The 14,415-nt window shown below is 39.6% G+C and overlaps 1 protein-coding gene across 1 annotated transcript in view; it reads left to right on the forward strand.

The window, feature by feature from the left end:
- Nucleotides 1-13,703, forward strand: part of LOC140480070 (divergent protein kinase domain 1A-like) — a 62,778-nt gene extending 49,075 nt beyond the window's left edge. The window contains exons 3-5 of the mRNA XM_072574672.1: nt 3,843-3,950; nt 11,996-12,172; nt 12,249-13,703. Of these exons, the coding sequence (XP_072430773.1) occupies nt 3,843-3,950; nt 11,996-12,172; nt 12,249-13,061 (1,098 nt within the window). The 3' untranslated portion in view covers nt 13,062-13,703. The remainder of the gene's footprint in view (nt 1-3,842; nt 3,951-11,995; nt 12,173-12,248) is intronic.
- Nucleotides 13,704-14,415: the final 712 nt, after the last annotated feature.

Here is a 14,415-nt window from a genome sequence, read left to right on the forward strand (position 1 = left end):
ATCATCCCTCAAGCCACACATTTCCCTTTGCCTGAATGATGTGGAGATTCTGGTGTTGGACTAGGGTGGACAAGGTCAAAACTCGCACGATATCAGATTATAGTCCAACAGGTTTATTTGTTTGAGACCGGTCTACTAGTTTGAGGCTGCTATCCTTGCTGATGGAGTTGGCGCTGTCAGGTGTTTGTATCCTTGGCTCTTCTAGCAGTGAGGCCAGTGCTGCTTCTGCGAGGGTGGTTTTTATTGATGTGAATAGGACCATCATGTCGAAGGAAACTCTGACCTTGTCTTCCTCTACCTTGGTGTCTTTGATCAGGAATTCCTGGGTGGAGTGGATCGAGTTGCTTGAGTCTTCTAGGTATTTCAGTTTGCATTGCAGGTCCCTTGCTAGTCTGTATGTCGGTGTACTGGGAAGTGAGACTGTGGGGTCTGAGAGGGCCCCTTGTTTATGTACCTTTTGGTAATCCGTAGCGATGTTGGATCCTTCAGGTTTCGTTATTTGAGGGTCTGTCTTGTTAATTTCACCTGTCTTGTGAAGTTTCCTCTGGTTGCTGCAATACGGTTTTCTTGCTGTGGAGTCTGGTCCATCACCACCTGTTGGTAGGTCTTGGTATCTATGAGTAGTGTATTTGCTTTTTCGGTGTACTGTGTTCTGTTCAGGATGACGGTCATGTGCCCTTTTGTCTGTTTGACTGCATTGCACACATAGAAGATTTGTAGCTCAGGTTGTGGATTAGGTTGTAACTTTGCTTCATGTTAATATGTGAGTTGGAGTAACGGAGGAAGTTAAGTCTGAATCAAGATTACTGTGCGTTTATATGAATGCACGGAGTGTGATAATTAAGATTGAGAACTAACAGACACAGTTTGCCGTGTGGAAATATGATGCCATGGTAATAACAGAAGTCTGGTTCAAGGAAAGTCTGGACTGAGTGTTAAATATTCCGCAGTACTCAGTGTTCAGAAAAGCAAAAAAAAAGAGGAAAGGAGAAGGGGTGACAGTATTATTTAGGGACAGCATTGCACTACTGGAGAGAAAACATGCCCCAGTGGATTCATGAGCAGAATCGATTCAGCTGAAGCTAGGGAACAAAAGGAGTGCAATAATATTGTATAGTGTAGCCTATAGGCCACCAGTTAGTGGGAAGAATGAAGACCAAATCTTAAAGGAAATTAGAAGGAGATGCAAATATCATGAAATAGGGATAATCGGCTGTAATTTTTTTCAGTGTTCACTGGAATATTGATAGTGTAAGGGACAGGGACAGCAAGATTGTGTTCAGAAGAATTTCTGACAGCTGTATGTGTCTAGTTCAACAAGGAAAGATACACAGTTCGACCTGGATTTTGGAAATGAGTTGGACCAAGTAGATCAAGTATCAGTGGAAAATATTTAGGAGACAGTGATCATTATATCTAAAGGTTTGGGACAATGGTCAATCAGAGTAAGAAAAATCAACTGGTCAAGAGTGGACCTTCGATGAGGCAAAAACAGCTTGGCTGGATAGACTGGAATGACAGGTTGTGGGAATGGGTTACCTTTTAAAGAGAAAATGGGTTTGAATACGATAGAAGTGTGTTCCCTCATATGGGAAAGGCAGAAAAAAAACAAATCTAGAGTTGTTTCTAGAACCAGAACCTCAACCTGAGCTACAAATCTTCTCAAAGCATGCTAAATCTGGAGCTCCTTTAATGACGCAGAAGATAGAAATTAAGGGAAAAAAGAACAAGTGTGCATCTGGGAAACCAGGGAGGAGATTGCTGAGCCTTTGGCTTTGATCTTTGTCATCTTCATGTCATCAGGAATAGTACCAGAATACTGGAGGATAGCAAATGTTTCTTTGCTCAAGAAGAGGAGTAAAGGCAACCCTGGTAATTATGGACCAGTGAGCCTTGCTTCAGTTGTGGGTGAAGTGTTGGAAAAGTTTATAAGAGAGGATTTATAATCATCTAGAAAAGAAAAAGTTAATTATGGATAGTCAACACTGTTTTGTGAAAAGTAGGTCATGCCTCTCAAACGTTATTGAGTTCTTTTGAGTTGTGGATAGTGAATAAGGATGTTGTAGGTTACAGAAGACTTAGATAAGCTGCAGAGCTGGACTGAGAGGTAGCGACTAGAATTTACTTCTGAAGAGTGTGAGGTAATTCACTTTGGAAGAAGTAACAGGAATGCAGAGTAAGATTCTTTGTGGTGTAAGCGCAAGTGAGGACTACAGATGCTGGAGATCCGAGTCTAGATTAGCGTGGCACTGGAAAAGCACAGCAGGTCAGGCAGCATCCAAGGAGCAGGAACATTGACGTTTCTGGTAGAAGCCCTTCTTCAGGACTGATGAAGGGCTTTAGCCAGAAGTGTCGATTTTCCTGCTACTTGGATGCTCCCTGACCACCTCTGTAGTGTAGATAAGCAGAGAGATCTTTGTGTCCAGGTACGTAGATCCTGAAAAGTTGCCACCCAGGTTGATAGGGTTATTAAGAAGGCATATATGTCTTAGTTTTTGTTGGTAGAGGATTGAGCTTCGGAACAATGAGGTCATGCTGCAGCTGTACAAAACTCTGGTGCAGCCACATTTGGAGTATTGCGTACAGTTCTGGTCACCGCATTATAGGAAGGACGTGGAAGCTTTGGAAAAGGTTCAGAGGAAATTTACTGGGGTGTTGCCTGGTATGGAGAGAAGGCCTTATGAAAGGCTGAGGGACCTGGGGCTGTTTTCGTTAGAGAGAAGAAGGTTGAGAGGCGACTTAATTGAGACATATAAGATAATCAGAGGGTTAGATATGTTGAACAGTGAGAGCCTTTTCTCCCAGATGGTGATGGCTAGCACAAGGGGACATAGCCTTAAATTGAGGGGTGATTCATATAGGATGGATGTCAGAGGTAGTTTGTTTACTCAGAGTAGTAAAGGCATGGAACACATTGCCTGCAACTGTAGTAGACTCACCAACTTTAAGGGCATTTAATTGGTCATTGGATAGGCACATGGATGAGAATGGAATAGTGTAGGTTAGATGGGCTTCAGATTGGTTCCACAGGTCAGCGCAACATTGACGGCCAAAAGGCCTGTACTGCACTGTAATGTTCTGTGTTCTATGACAGGTGTTAGGTTGGAAGTGCAACGGATAACAAAGGAATATAGAAGGACCATAAAGGAGAAATTGTAAAAGATCAGCTGATCCTCAGCCATGTAAAATTAATTATTAAAACATCAAGATTGCATAAAAGGTGCACCTTGAAATTTTATGATTATAGTATTGCAAAGTTCATTGTAATCAACTGAGTACTTTTTAAAGTATAGATATTTGATGTGGTAAAGATTATCAGAGAAAATGTCAATTACAGATTGTTGAAATTTTAGCAGACCTGGTGTTAATATTTGTTATGGAGGGAGATGGTAGCTAAGGGGACAGCAGTAGTACAATTTTTGAATAATCGGAAACAATGGAAGAAACATAATGTTTCCTAAAGCATGATAAAAAGATATTGATAATAGTGTGATTATGCACAGAATGGTTACTGGAGAAAATGATTTTTCCTTGAGATCTGCAAACCCATCTGATTCACAAATGTGCCTTAGGGAAAGAAATCTGCAGTCTGGTCTAGCTAACCAATGATTCTATTTAATGGCAGGCTTGAAAGGCAAATGTCCTATTCCTGTTTCTATTTCTTACAGTCTTACATGTTACACCCAGTATACATTAAGGTGGTTGACTCTAAAATAGCCCAGCAAAGGGAAATTAAGGCTGGTTTTGCCATCTTTTATCGAGTGTGTGTAAAATTGAGAATCTCCTTCTTTGTGAATACACTTCTGAAAGGATCTTACAGTCTTGTGCTATTTCTCTTCTAGTGTGATAAATACAAGAAGGGAATTATTGATGGATCAGCATGTGGCAGCTTGTGTGATAAGGGCACTCTTTATTTTGGCAAGTGCCTCTCTAATAAACCTAACAATCAGGTAAGAACACGGCAAGAAATCTGTCATTTTAATTGTTAAAGATTGCACACTGCTAATTTTTAAAACGTTTTAAGGAATGTATTGCAAATACTACGTTTTGGAGCAATAAGGTCATGTTAGTTGACTGCACCACTGATTGACATGTTTTAGCATTATGGAAGATGGTTGTTTAACTGGTTGTCAAGAACTGGACTGTAGAACATTTTTTTACATTTAATCTGTCTTTACTTTATTATTATACACAATGACAAGTTTACATGTACAACAAAAACATTACAGCAAAAGCAATGACTTTTTTTGTTTTAATGTTTCAAATCACATAATTTTACATGATTTTTTCCCGTGAAATCTGAACTTTTAATTCATGATTTACTGTCAGATTCAGCAAACTGTACAGAATCATACAAACTTAAACTCTAACATATGGACTTTGGATCTCATCAAAATTCACATCTTTGTTACTCTGTCACTAAACATGGCCATTTTAGCTCTTAGCTCTGCTTTAAATGCAAACAAATTTAAATTTGAATGTTGTTTTACTCTCACTATTTAAGTGTGCGAGCAATTCCAGCAGATCAGAAATATGATCAATTATTACCTAAACATTGCGATCATCATTTTTCTTGTCTATTATGTTGTATTTGTCTTGATTACTGAAGAGCAGGTTGTTGAAGAATGTGTACCTGTGTTAGAGAAACTACTCCTCCGCTCAGTTAAAAATCACACAACATCAGGTTATAGTCCAACAGAACTATTGAGCTATAACCTGGTGTTGAGAGATTTTTAACTTTGTCCACCCCAGTCCAACACTGGCACCTCCATATCCTCCACTCAAGACAGCTGTTGACTTCTCAGGCTATCCAAGCATTCGGTTGTCTAAACAAAATATTGCCCGCCTGAGTCTATTGGACAATAGAGGTTGCCCTGTATTGAGAATTCAGGGCTAGAGGTATGCCACAACAACATCTGCTGGCCTTGTTGCTCCATGTATCAACCTGAACAGAACCATGATTTAGATCCCGGCGTTTGAAATTATTGGCTATTCATAGATCAGGGATAACACCAATCAAAAGTGCCAATATTACATGGAAGAAAGATTTTTCAAAATATGGTCATTTTGAAACCATGTTCTCTTCTATGTAGTTGGGTTACTGTTTGTCCAAGAGAGTGGTTTTCAGTGTACTGATCTCCTCCAGTGGATTTTGGAAGTGACCTCAGGACGTCTATATTTGTTTGTGTCTGAATAAATGGTTGAGATTGTGGAGGAGTACAGTAGTAAACTTGTACACAGCTTTGTTGTTTGATTTTCTCCCCTCGCTGACTTTAAAATATTGACCAGATTGTGATTTTATTTTGTTTCTAACTTAAATTTTCAACACTTCTACTTGGTGAGAAAATGCCTGTTAGGGATGGATTAGATTAGATTAGATTCCCTACAGTGTGGAAACAGGCCCTTCGGCCCAACAAGTCCACACCAACCCGCCGAAGCGTAACCCACCCAGACCCATACCCCTACATTTACCCCTTCACCTAACACTACGGGCAATTCAGCATGACCTGCACATTTTTGGATTGTGGGAGGAAACCGGAGGAAACCCATGCAGACACGGGGAGAATGTGCAAACTCCACACAGTCGCCTGAGGCGGGAAATGAACCCGGGTCTCTGGCGCTGCGAGGCAGCAGTGCTAACCACTGTGCCACTGTGCCGCCCACATTTATCTTGTTCCTTCTTCTTTACTTGCTTTTGCTGCCTCAAAGACTTGTAGCTGTAGATACATTCTATTTGGTTCAAAAAGCACACAATCTGTAGGCAATCCATGTGGTATTTCATAAACTCCTACTTTGGAAATAGAACTAGTCTGACTCATGACGAGGATGGAGACAGACTCTAACCTCCCCTTTAATGCCGTGTCTGAGCTGAGATGTCACCTTTTTTTAGTAAAACCTTAAGTTATCTCAGGAATGTGACTTGAAAGAAGTTCTGGGAGTTAGGTATAAATTAATGGAATGGGAGAAAGTGAGGACCGTAAGTGCTAGAGATCAGTCAAAAAGTGTGTTGCTGGAAAAGCACAGCCAGTCAGGCAGCATCTGAGGAGTAGGAGAGTTAACATTTAGAGTAAAACTATTCCTCAGGAAGGTCATGATGAAGAGCTTGTGCTCGAAATGTCAACTCTCCTGCTCCTCAGTTGCTGCCTGACTGGCTGTGCTTTTCCAGCAACACACTTTTTGACTCTGACACAAATGAATCAAACCTGCAACACAGTTTAAAAGATGAAAGGCTCATCAGCAACATAGATTTGTTCAATATATTGCATCAGTTATATGACTCTATGATCTTTTGTTATAAATTCTGTGTCCTATGACACTGCCCCATTAGCTACCTGATGAAGGAAAAACGCTCCGAAAGCTTGTACTTCCAAATAAACCTGTTGGACTATAACCTGGTGTTGTGATTTTTATCTTCATCCACCCTTAGCATGTGCTTTCTTGTAAGAGTTTCTTTTAAAGAACATGTTAGGAGTGCCAAACAAAGGATGATGCCAATCTCTAGTCATAATGACAAAAATTTATGATAGAAATGGAAAATAGTTCAGATCAGTGACAGTTAATTTACACATTGTGTATGTTTGAAGGTACAAGTCATTCTGCTATAATGTGAACTTTCTACTGAATGGGTACAGCGATTTTCTACCGTGGGTTTTCATAGTGCGATATTATTCAGCGTGAGATTGCAGAGGAACACAACTGTTGCGTTATAGCAGAACCACCCGTAAGGTGATGGTCATGGGCACTCATTTAAAACAGATGAGGCAACAGTTTTCTGAGGGCTCTGAGCTTTTAGAATGCCCTTCCTTAAAAGGCAATGGAAGCAGAAACTTTAAATATTTTTAATGCAGAGATAGATAGGTCCTTGATTACCAAACAGATGAAAGATATGCAGGAATGTAAAGTTGAAGTTGAAATCCGGTTCACTTTGATCTTGTTGAAAGGCAGAGCAGCCTTGAAGAAGACAGTGGCTTCTTCTTGTTTCTTGCTCGTATGTTAGTTTTTATCAACAACAACATATTGATTAATTGATTGTGTTGAGTAAGTTAATGAGCTATGATCCAATTAAGTCTATCGTATTCAGTTGTTCCTGCACATTTTTAAGTAATTGACAACATATTAGCACAAGTAGAAAAGCAAGTTCCCTTGTTCCTTTTATCTGGGAGGAAGAGCTTTTGCAAAAGGACATCTTAAAAACTAGTGAAAATTAATTTCAGTAATGTCATGATTAGATCTCCTACAGTGTGGAAACAGGCCCTTCGGCCCAACAAGCCCGCACCGACCCTCCAAAGAGTAACCCACCCAGATACATTTCCCTCTGACTAATGCACCTAACAATATGGGCAATTTAGCGTGGCCAATTCACCTGACCTGCACATCTTTGGACTGTGGGAGGAAACCGGAGCACCCAGAGGAAACCCATGCAGACACGGGGAGAATGTGCACAGGCAGTCACCCGAGGCTGGAATCGAACCTGGGACCCTGGTGCTGTGAGGCAGCAATGCTAACCACTTAGCCACCGTGCCACCCAAATGCAAAGCAATGGGCTATCAGAATATTTAGATCGCTGGCAGCGGTGGGATGTGCGATTATTTGCAAAACATTTAAAAAGTAGAAATCAAAAACTATTGTATGATCTAATCAAAATTTCCTAATCCGTTCAGTACTTAAATATTCTATATATAAGCCAGTTGTAATTTTGGATGTAAAATAAGTTCTAAATGGTTTTCCAACATTCTTAAAAATCCTTATTTATGCCAAAATACTTTTGAAACTTTAATTTTGATGTTTTGTTTAGCAACTTTGACTTTTCTATTTCATTTAATATAGAGAATAGGAACAAGAACGGGCCATTTGACCCTTCCAGCCTGCTCCATCATTCGGTATGATTGTGGTTGATCACTCAACTCAGTCCCCATTCCCACTTTCACCCCTAGCCCTAAAAATAAATCTAACTGCTTGAAGATATACAATGTTTTGGTCTCAACCACTTTTTGTGGCAGAGAATTCTACAGGCTCACCAATCCCTGGGTGAAGACACTTTTTTTCTCATCTCCGTTGTAAATCGCCTACCCTGTATCCTTGGACTATGACCCCTGGTTCTGCACTACTCAATCATTAGGAACATCTCTCTTCCGTTTACCTTGTCTAATCCTATTAGGATTTCTGAGATCTCCTCTCATTCTTCTAACCTCTCGTGGATATAGCCCTTACTGATCCAGTCTCTCTTCATATGTCAGTCTTGCTATCCCAGGAATCAGTCTGGTAAATCTTTCTTGCATTCCCATCACAGCCAGAAAATCTATCCGTGGAAGACCGAAACAATACTCCAGGTCTGGTCTAACCAAAGCCCGTTCAATTTCAGCAAAGCGTCCATGCTTCTGTACCCAAATGCTCTTGTTAAGAAGGCCAACATACCTATTGTTGTCTTCACCACCTGCAGCATCTGCACGCTTACTTTCAGCGACTGATGTATAAGGGCATCAGTCTTTTTACACCTCCCCCTTTCCCAAATTATTGCCATTCAGATAATAATCCACCTTCTTGATTTTGCTACCAAATTGGATAACCTCACATTTATTGACGGAATGCTTGATTTGCCATGCATTTTGTTCGTCGCTCAACTTGTCCAAATCATACTGAAGCATGTCTACGTCCTCCACAGTTCACTATCCCACCTAGCTTTGTGTAGCCTGCAACCTTAGAAGTATAAAATTTAGTTCACTCCTCTAAATCATGAATAAATATTGTGACTAGCTGGGATCCCAGCACTGATCCCTGCACTACCCCACTGATCATTGGCTGCCACTTGCAAGCTAACTTGTTTTATTTCTACTCTTTCCTGTCTGTTGGCCAGTTCTCTGTTCATGCCAGTACATTTCCCCCAATTCCACATGCTTTAATTTTACATGTTCATTTATGTGGGGACCTTTACAAATGATTTCTGAAGATCCAAGTATACCTCATCCACTGGTTCCCTGTGATTAACTCTACTAGTTACAACCTCTCAAAATTCCAATAGATCTGTCAAACATGATTTCCCTTTTGTAAATCTGTTGGTTCTGTTACTGTTTTCCAAATTGTCTGCTATTAAACCTTTTATGAAGGACTCCAGAATTTTCCCTACTATCAGTGTGTTGTACCTGCCACAGTGTGTTTAAGTTCTTATAATCAGCAAAAGAACTGTGAGTCGACTCTTTTAAACAATAATATTTGTTTAATGAACGCAATTAATTAGAACAATAAAGTATACTATAAACTAACAAGAAACACTGCAAACTATTTTATCCTTTTAACTTAACTTTGTATGCTCATATACCACCTCGTTAGAACTTAGCCGAGCTCCACATAGTGATGTCGTCTTCTTCCAATGGTATTGGACATGTCTTCTCTCTGTTATTGCTCCGAGCTGGGTTTTGCAACAATTCTTATCCTTCCAAGTTTCCAAGATTTTGCGCTCTTTGAGGATCTGCTAATGGTTTGATTGCCTTGATCAATCAGACCCAACCAGGTGTTGGCACATTGATGGCAGGGTGGCCCCTAGGTGTCCATTATGGTAGGTTCTGGGTGCACATAGCCTCCTCTAAATAAGGATGCTAGGCACCTTCGTGACAAGTGAAAGACTGCTCCCAAATGTCCCAAGGGCGACTTTCCATTGTCCCATTCATGTCCAACTTCAGGTGTGTGTTGCAGGGTCTGCAGCTGTCCGGTTTGTTGGTAAACCGACTGTGGGAAGCTGCAGCTTGTCTGCATTCTGCAGCATTTGGATTGACAGTCACTTTGGTCAAGGCTGGGTTCTGTTTCCCAGCATGCTTTAATCATTGTCCATCTTTTGTAACTCCATGGTAAGTTTATTATTGTCCATCATAAGTTCATTATTTTGGATGATTGATCCGGCCACAAATGTAATTCCTTGTTTTCTCTCTACCTCCTTTTTGAAATAGTGGGGGTATGTTAGCTATCCTCCATTTTCATAGGAACTGTTCCAAAATCTATAGAATTTTGAAAGATGACCTCCAATACATCCACTATTTCTAGGGCCACTTCCTTAAGTACTTTGGGACGTGGATTATCGGGCCCTGGAAATTTGTCAGCCTTTAATCCCATCAATTTCCGCTACTATTTCCCTACTGATTTCCTTCATTTCCCCTCTCAGTAATCCATGTGAGCATCATTTGTGTGCTCCTTTGTGTAGACAGAACCAAAATATGTATTTAATTAAAATGCTATCTTTGTTCCCCATTATAACTTCACCACCTATTTCTGATTGTAAGGACCTGTTTATCTTCATCAGTCTTCTCTTCACACACCCATAGACGCTTTCACAATCAGTTTGTATGTTCTCTGCAAGCTCACTCTTGTTCTCTATTTTTCCTTCCTTAAATAATCTCTTTGTCCTCCTTTGCTAGAATCTAACCTGCTCCGAATCCTTGAGTTTGCTGCTGTTTTCTGGCTAATTTGTATGCCCCATCCTTGATCTAATACCATCCCTAATTTCCATTTTTAGCCATAAGTGGGCCACCTTGTCCATTTTACCTCTGTGCCAGACAGGAATGAATGATTGTTGCTGTTCCTCCATGCAATCTTTAAATGTTTGCCTTTGCTTGATCCACTGTCACCCCCCTCAAGTAACCTTCCCCAGTTTATCATTGCCAGTTCACATCTCACACTATCATAGTTTGATTTATTTAGATTCAGGACCTTTGTCTCAGAATGAACTATGTCACTTTTTTTTTAGAATTCTATCATAGAGTACGAACTGTTCCCCAAGAAGCCTCCCATGGCTAGATTGCCAATTATTCCTTACTCTTTATATAATACCCCAGTCTAGGATGGCCTGGCCTCTAGTTGGTTTCTCAATAGATTAATCAGAAAGCCATCTTGCACACAAGTTGGATTTGATTTGACTAATCTTTATTCAGATTAAAGTTGCCCATAATTGCATCTGTGCCTTTATTGCTTGTGACTCTAATTTTGTGTTTAATGCCTTCCCCAACATCACCACTACAGTTTGGGCATCTTTATACAACATCTGCTATCATTTTCTGGTCCTTGGTGCCTCGAAGCTCTGCTCATATAGATTCCACTTCACTGGAGCTAATATTCGTCCTCACAATTACATTGATGAGCTCTCTAACCAGCAAAGCTACCCCACCTCCTTTTCCTCTTTGTGTATCCTTCCTAAAAACTGAATATCCCTGGATTTTCAGCTTTCATTCTCAGTCATCCTGCAGCCATGTCTCAGTAATCCCACTACCTTGCATCCGTTTGTATCTATTTTTGTGACTAATTCATCCACATTATTTCAAAATTTCTGCACATTCAGACCCAATGCCTTTAAACCTTCTCGTTTTAACATTTTTAGCCCTGTTCGCATTACTGAGCATTGTCGCATGAATTTGCTACCCAATCAATTTTCTTAGTTCCAATTCTGGCTGTTCATTTTGTCCTTGTTTTCCTCTCAACTGTCTTCCCTCTTTAGGTTCCCATGCCCCCTGCCATTTAATTTAAACCCTCCCCAACTGCATTAACAAATAGTCTCCATAGGACATCAGTTCTGGTTCTGTCCAGGTGCAACCTGTCCAGTTTGTACTGGCTCCCCTTTCCCCAGAACTTGAAACCCTCTCCCTTGCCCCATCTCCAGCCCATATTCGTTTGATCTATCCTGTTTTTTTATACTGAAACACATGGCATTTTTAGCACATCTGAGATCACTATTTTTGAGGACCTACTTTTAAATTTGCTTCCTAACTGCCTATGTTGTGCTTTCAGGATCTCCTTCCTTTCCTTACCAATGTTGTTGTTTCCAATATGTACCAAGGTCATGGCTGTTCAGTCTCCCACTGAAATGTCATGTGGTCACTCCAAGACGTCCAATACCATAGTACCCAAGAGGCAGCATATCATCTTGTGGATTCACTTGTGGCCACAATCATTCATTTGTTCACCTTATAATTGGATCCCCATAATTAGCTCCAAATCTCTTACTATTTTCAAGGTGTACAGGGGAATGTGGGATGAATCACAAGTCATCTTAAAATGCAGACTTGAAGAACCATTCCACTTCGATTTGGATTCTAACATGGAGCCAAGAAAGGAGATGGTGTTATTTGACAAACCAACAAAAGGAACTTCAATGGAGGAATTTCGAGAAATGGTGTACAGCCTTTTAAAGGTAGGTCTTGGTTGACATTTTCGAATTGGTACAAACATTACTTTGAGCACATACGATATAATTATCTTTTCCTCAGGCAAAGCTTGGTGATCAGACAAACCTTCAAAAGCTGCTCAAGTTGGTTGTGACTGTAGCAGATGGAAATAAAGATGGTCATGTCTCTCTCGCAGAAGCAAAGTCTACATGGGCATTACTGCAACTTAATGAGTTTCTGATCACAGTAATCCTCCAGGACAAGGAACATACACCAAAACTTCTCGGATTCTGTGGAGATCTTTATGTAACAGAAAAGGTCCACTATAGTTACCTGTATGGACTTACTATTCCTTGGGTTTTGGAGTTCTTCATTCCTTCTGGGCTGAGGCGTAGTATGGACCAGTGGTTTACTCCCTCCTGGCCCAGAAAAGCTAAGATCTCGATAGGCCTGTTAGAATTTGTTGAGGATGTCTTTCATGGAACATTTGGCAACTTCCTTATGTGTGACGTGAGTGCAAATAACATTGGTTACAATGTTAAACATGATTTAAAAATGATAGACATGAGAAAAGTTGTACCAGAAGTTAGTTTCAAACAATTAATTGGAGGCCGCCACTGCGAGACTGATGTGGATTGTGTCTATGGCACAGACTGTAGAACAACTTGCCATCAAAGCAAAAAGCAGTGCTCCACGGAATTGGATCAGCCAAACTTGACCAAAGTTTGCACGTTGCTGAAAGACTATCTTTTAAATGGTGCTCCTCCTGATGTGAGAGAAGAACTGGAAAAACAGCTTTACTCTTGTATAGCTCTCCGAGGAGTAGCAGGTCAAATGGAAATGGAACATTCCTTGATATTAAACAATCTAAAGACATTACTGTGGAAGAAAATTTCTCATACAAAAGATTCCTAAACACTAAAGGAAAATTCGTATCAATTGAAAATCATTTGGGAAGTATTTTTTTTTCACAGATTGTTCTAGTTGGTTCAATTTGGCCATGTCGCACAGAACAGCATTATTAATAATATTTCTGTTTATTACTGTTAAACAAAAAAAACCTAAAACCACTACAGAATTTGTTTTTTGTTTTGTGGTTATTAATGTTGCTGCTTTTCTTTTTGATGGGTTTTAAAAAAACATTTACACAGCATGAAAAGTTTTTAATGTCTTTTTTTAATCTATTGTTTGTAGCATGATTATTTATTTGCAGAAGAGATTGTTGGTTAAAATTGACAGTCTTTTTAGCTTAAATAAAATTACATATTAATATTGTAAACTGGAGAAAATCTAAATCAGGAAGAGATTGCCTTTACTTCTATTTTAGAATAGAAAGAATTTTGAAATGTTTTAGAATTTCAACTATATAATTAGATTACAAAATCTGGTTTACAAAAATAATTGTAATTGAGCACTTTATATTCATATTCATTTCATTAATCTTGTTGACTGTACAGTATTTAAAAATACCATGCCAGTTTTTGTCTGTAAATGGCTATTAAAATTCTTTCTGCTCCTTTGTCCAAAAGCTATTTGATAAAGTACCACATAAAAGATTACCACACAGCTCATGATATTGAGGTAATATGTTTGTCTTGTTAAAGGACGAGAGAACTAACAGGAAAGAAAGAGTCCTGACAAGTGGACCAGTTTTCAGGTTGGCGAACAAATGGAGTCGACTACTTTAAAGTCCAGATCATTGACTTGATGAAGGGACAAAATAAACTTGCTGATGATGATGCCAACTGGGAGAGCAAAGTGTGAGGAGGGGACCAAAAGCCTACAAAGGGATTAGTTAGGTTAATTGAGTGGACAAAACATTGACTAGAGTCATAGAGATGGAGAGCATGGAAACAGACCCTTCAGTCCAACCCGTCTAAATTGGAGTACAAATGAGGATAAATTAAGTTATCTAATGGAGAAAGGTTACAGAAGCTGCTATACAGTGGCATTTGGCAATCTTTGTACATGAAACACAAAATGTTAGTTCACTGGTGCTGCAAATAATTAGGAAGGCAAAAAAAAATCCTATATCAGGAGAGTATGAAGTATAAAAATAGTCTTTCTACAGCTCTGAAGAATGTTCATGAGATTACACCTAGGGTACATACAATTCTGATCTCCATAGCTGTCATTGAAAGCAGTTCAAAGAACACTCGATAATTAATTCTTGGGATGAAGGGGTCGTCATGAGGGAAGGTTAAGCAGATTGGGCCAATGTTGATTAGAATCTAGAAAACGGGATGGGATCTTATTGAAAAATATAAAA

This window comes from Chiloscyllium punctatum, chromosome 7 (genome assembly GCF_047496795.1).
Source record: "Chiloscyllium punctatum isolate Juve2018m chromosome 7, sChiPun1.3, whole genome shotgun sequence".
Classification (NCBI taxonomy): Eukaryota; Metazoa; Chordata; class Chondrichthyes; order Orectolobiformes; family Hemiscylliidae; genus Chiloscyllium; species Chiloscyllium punctatum.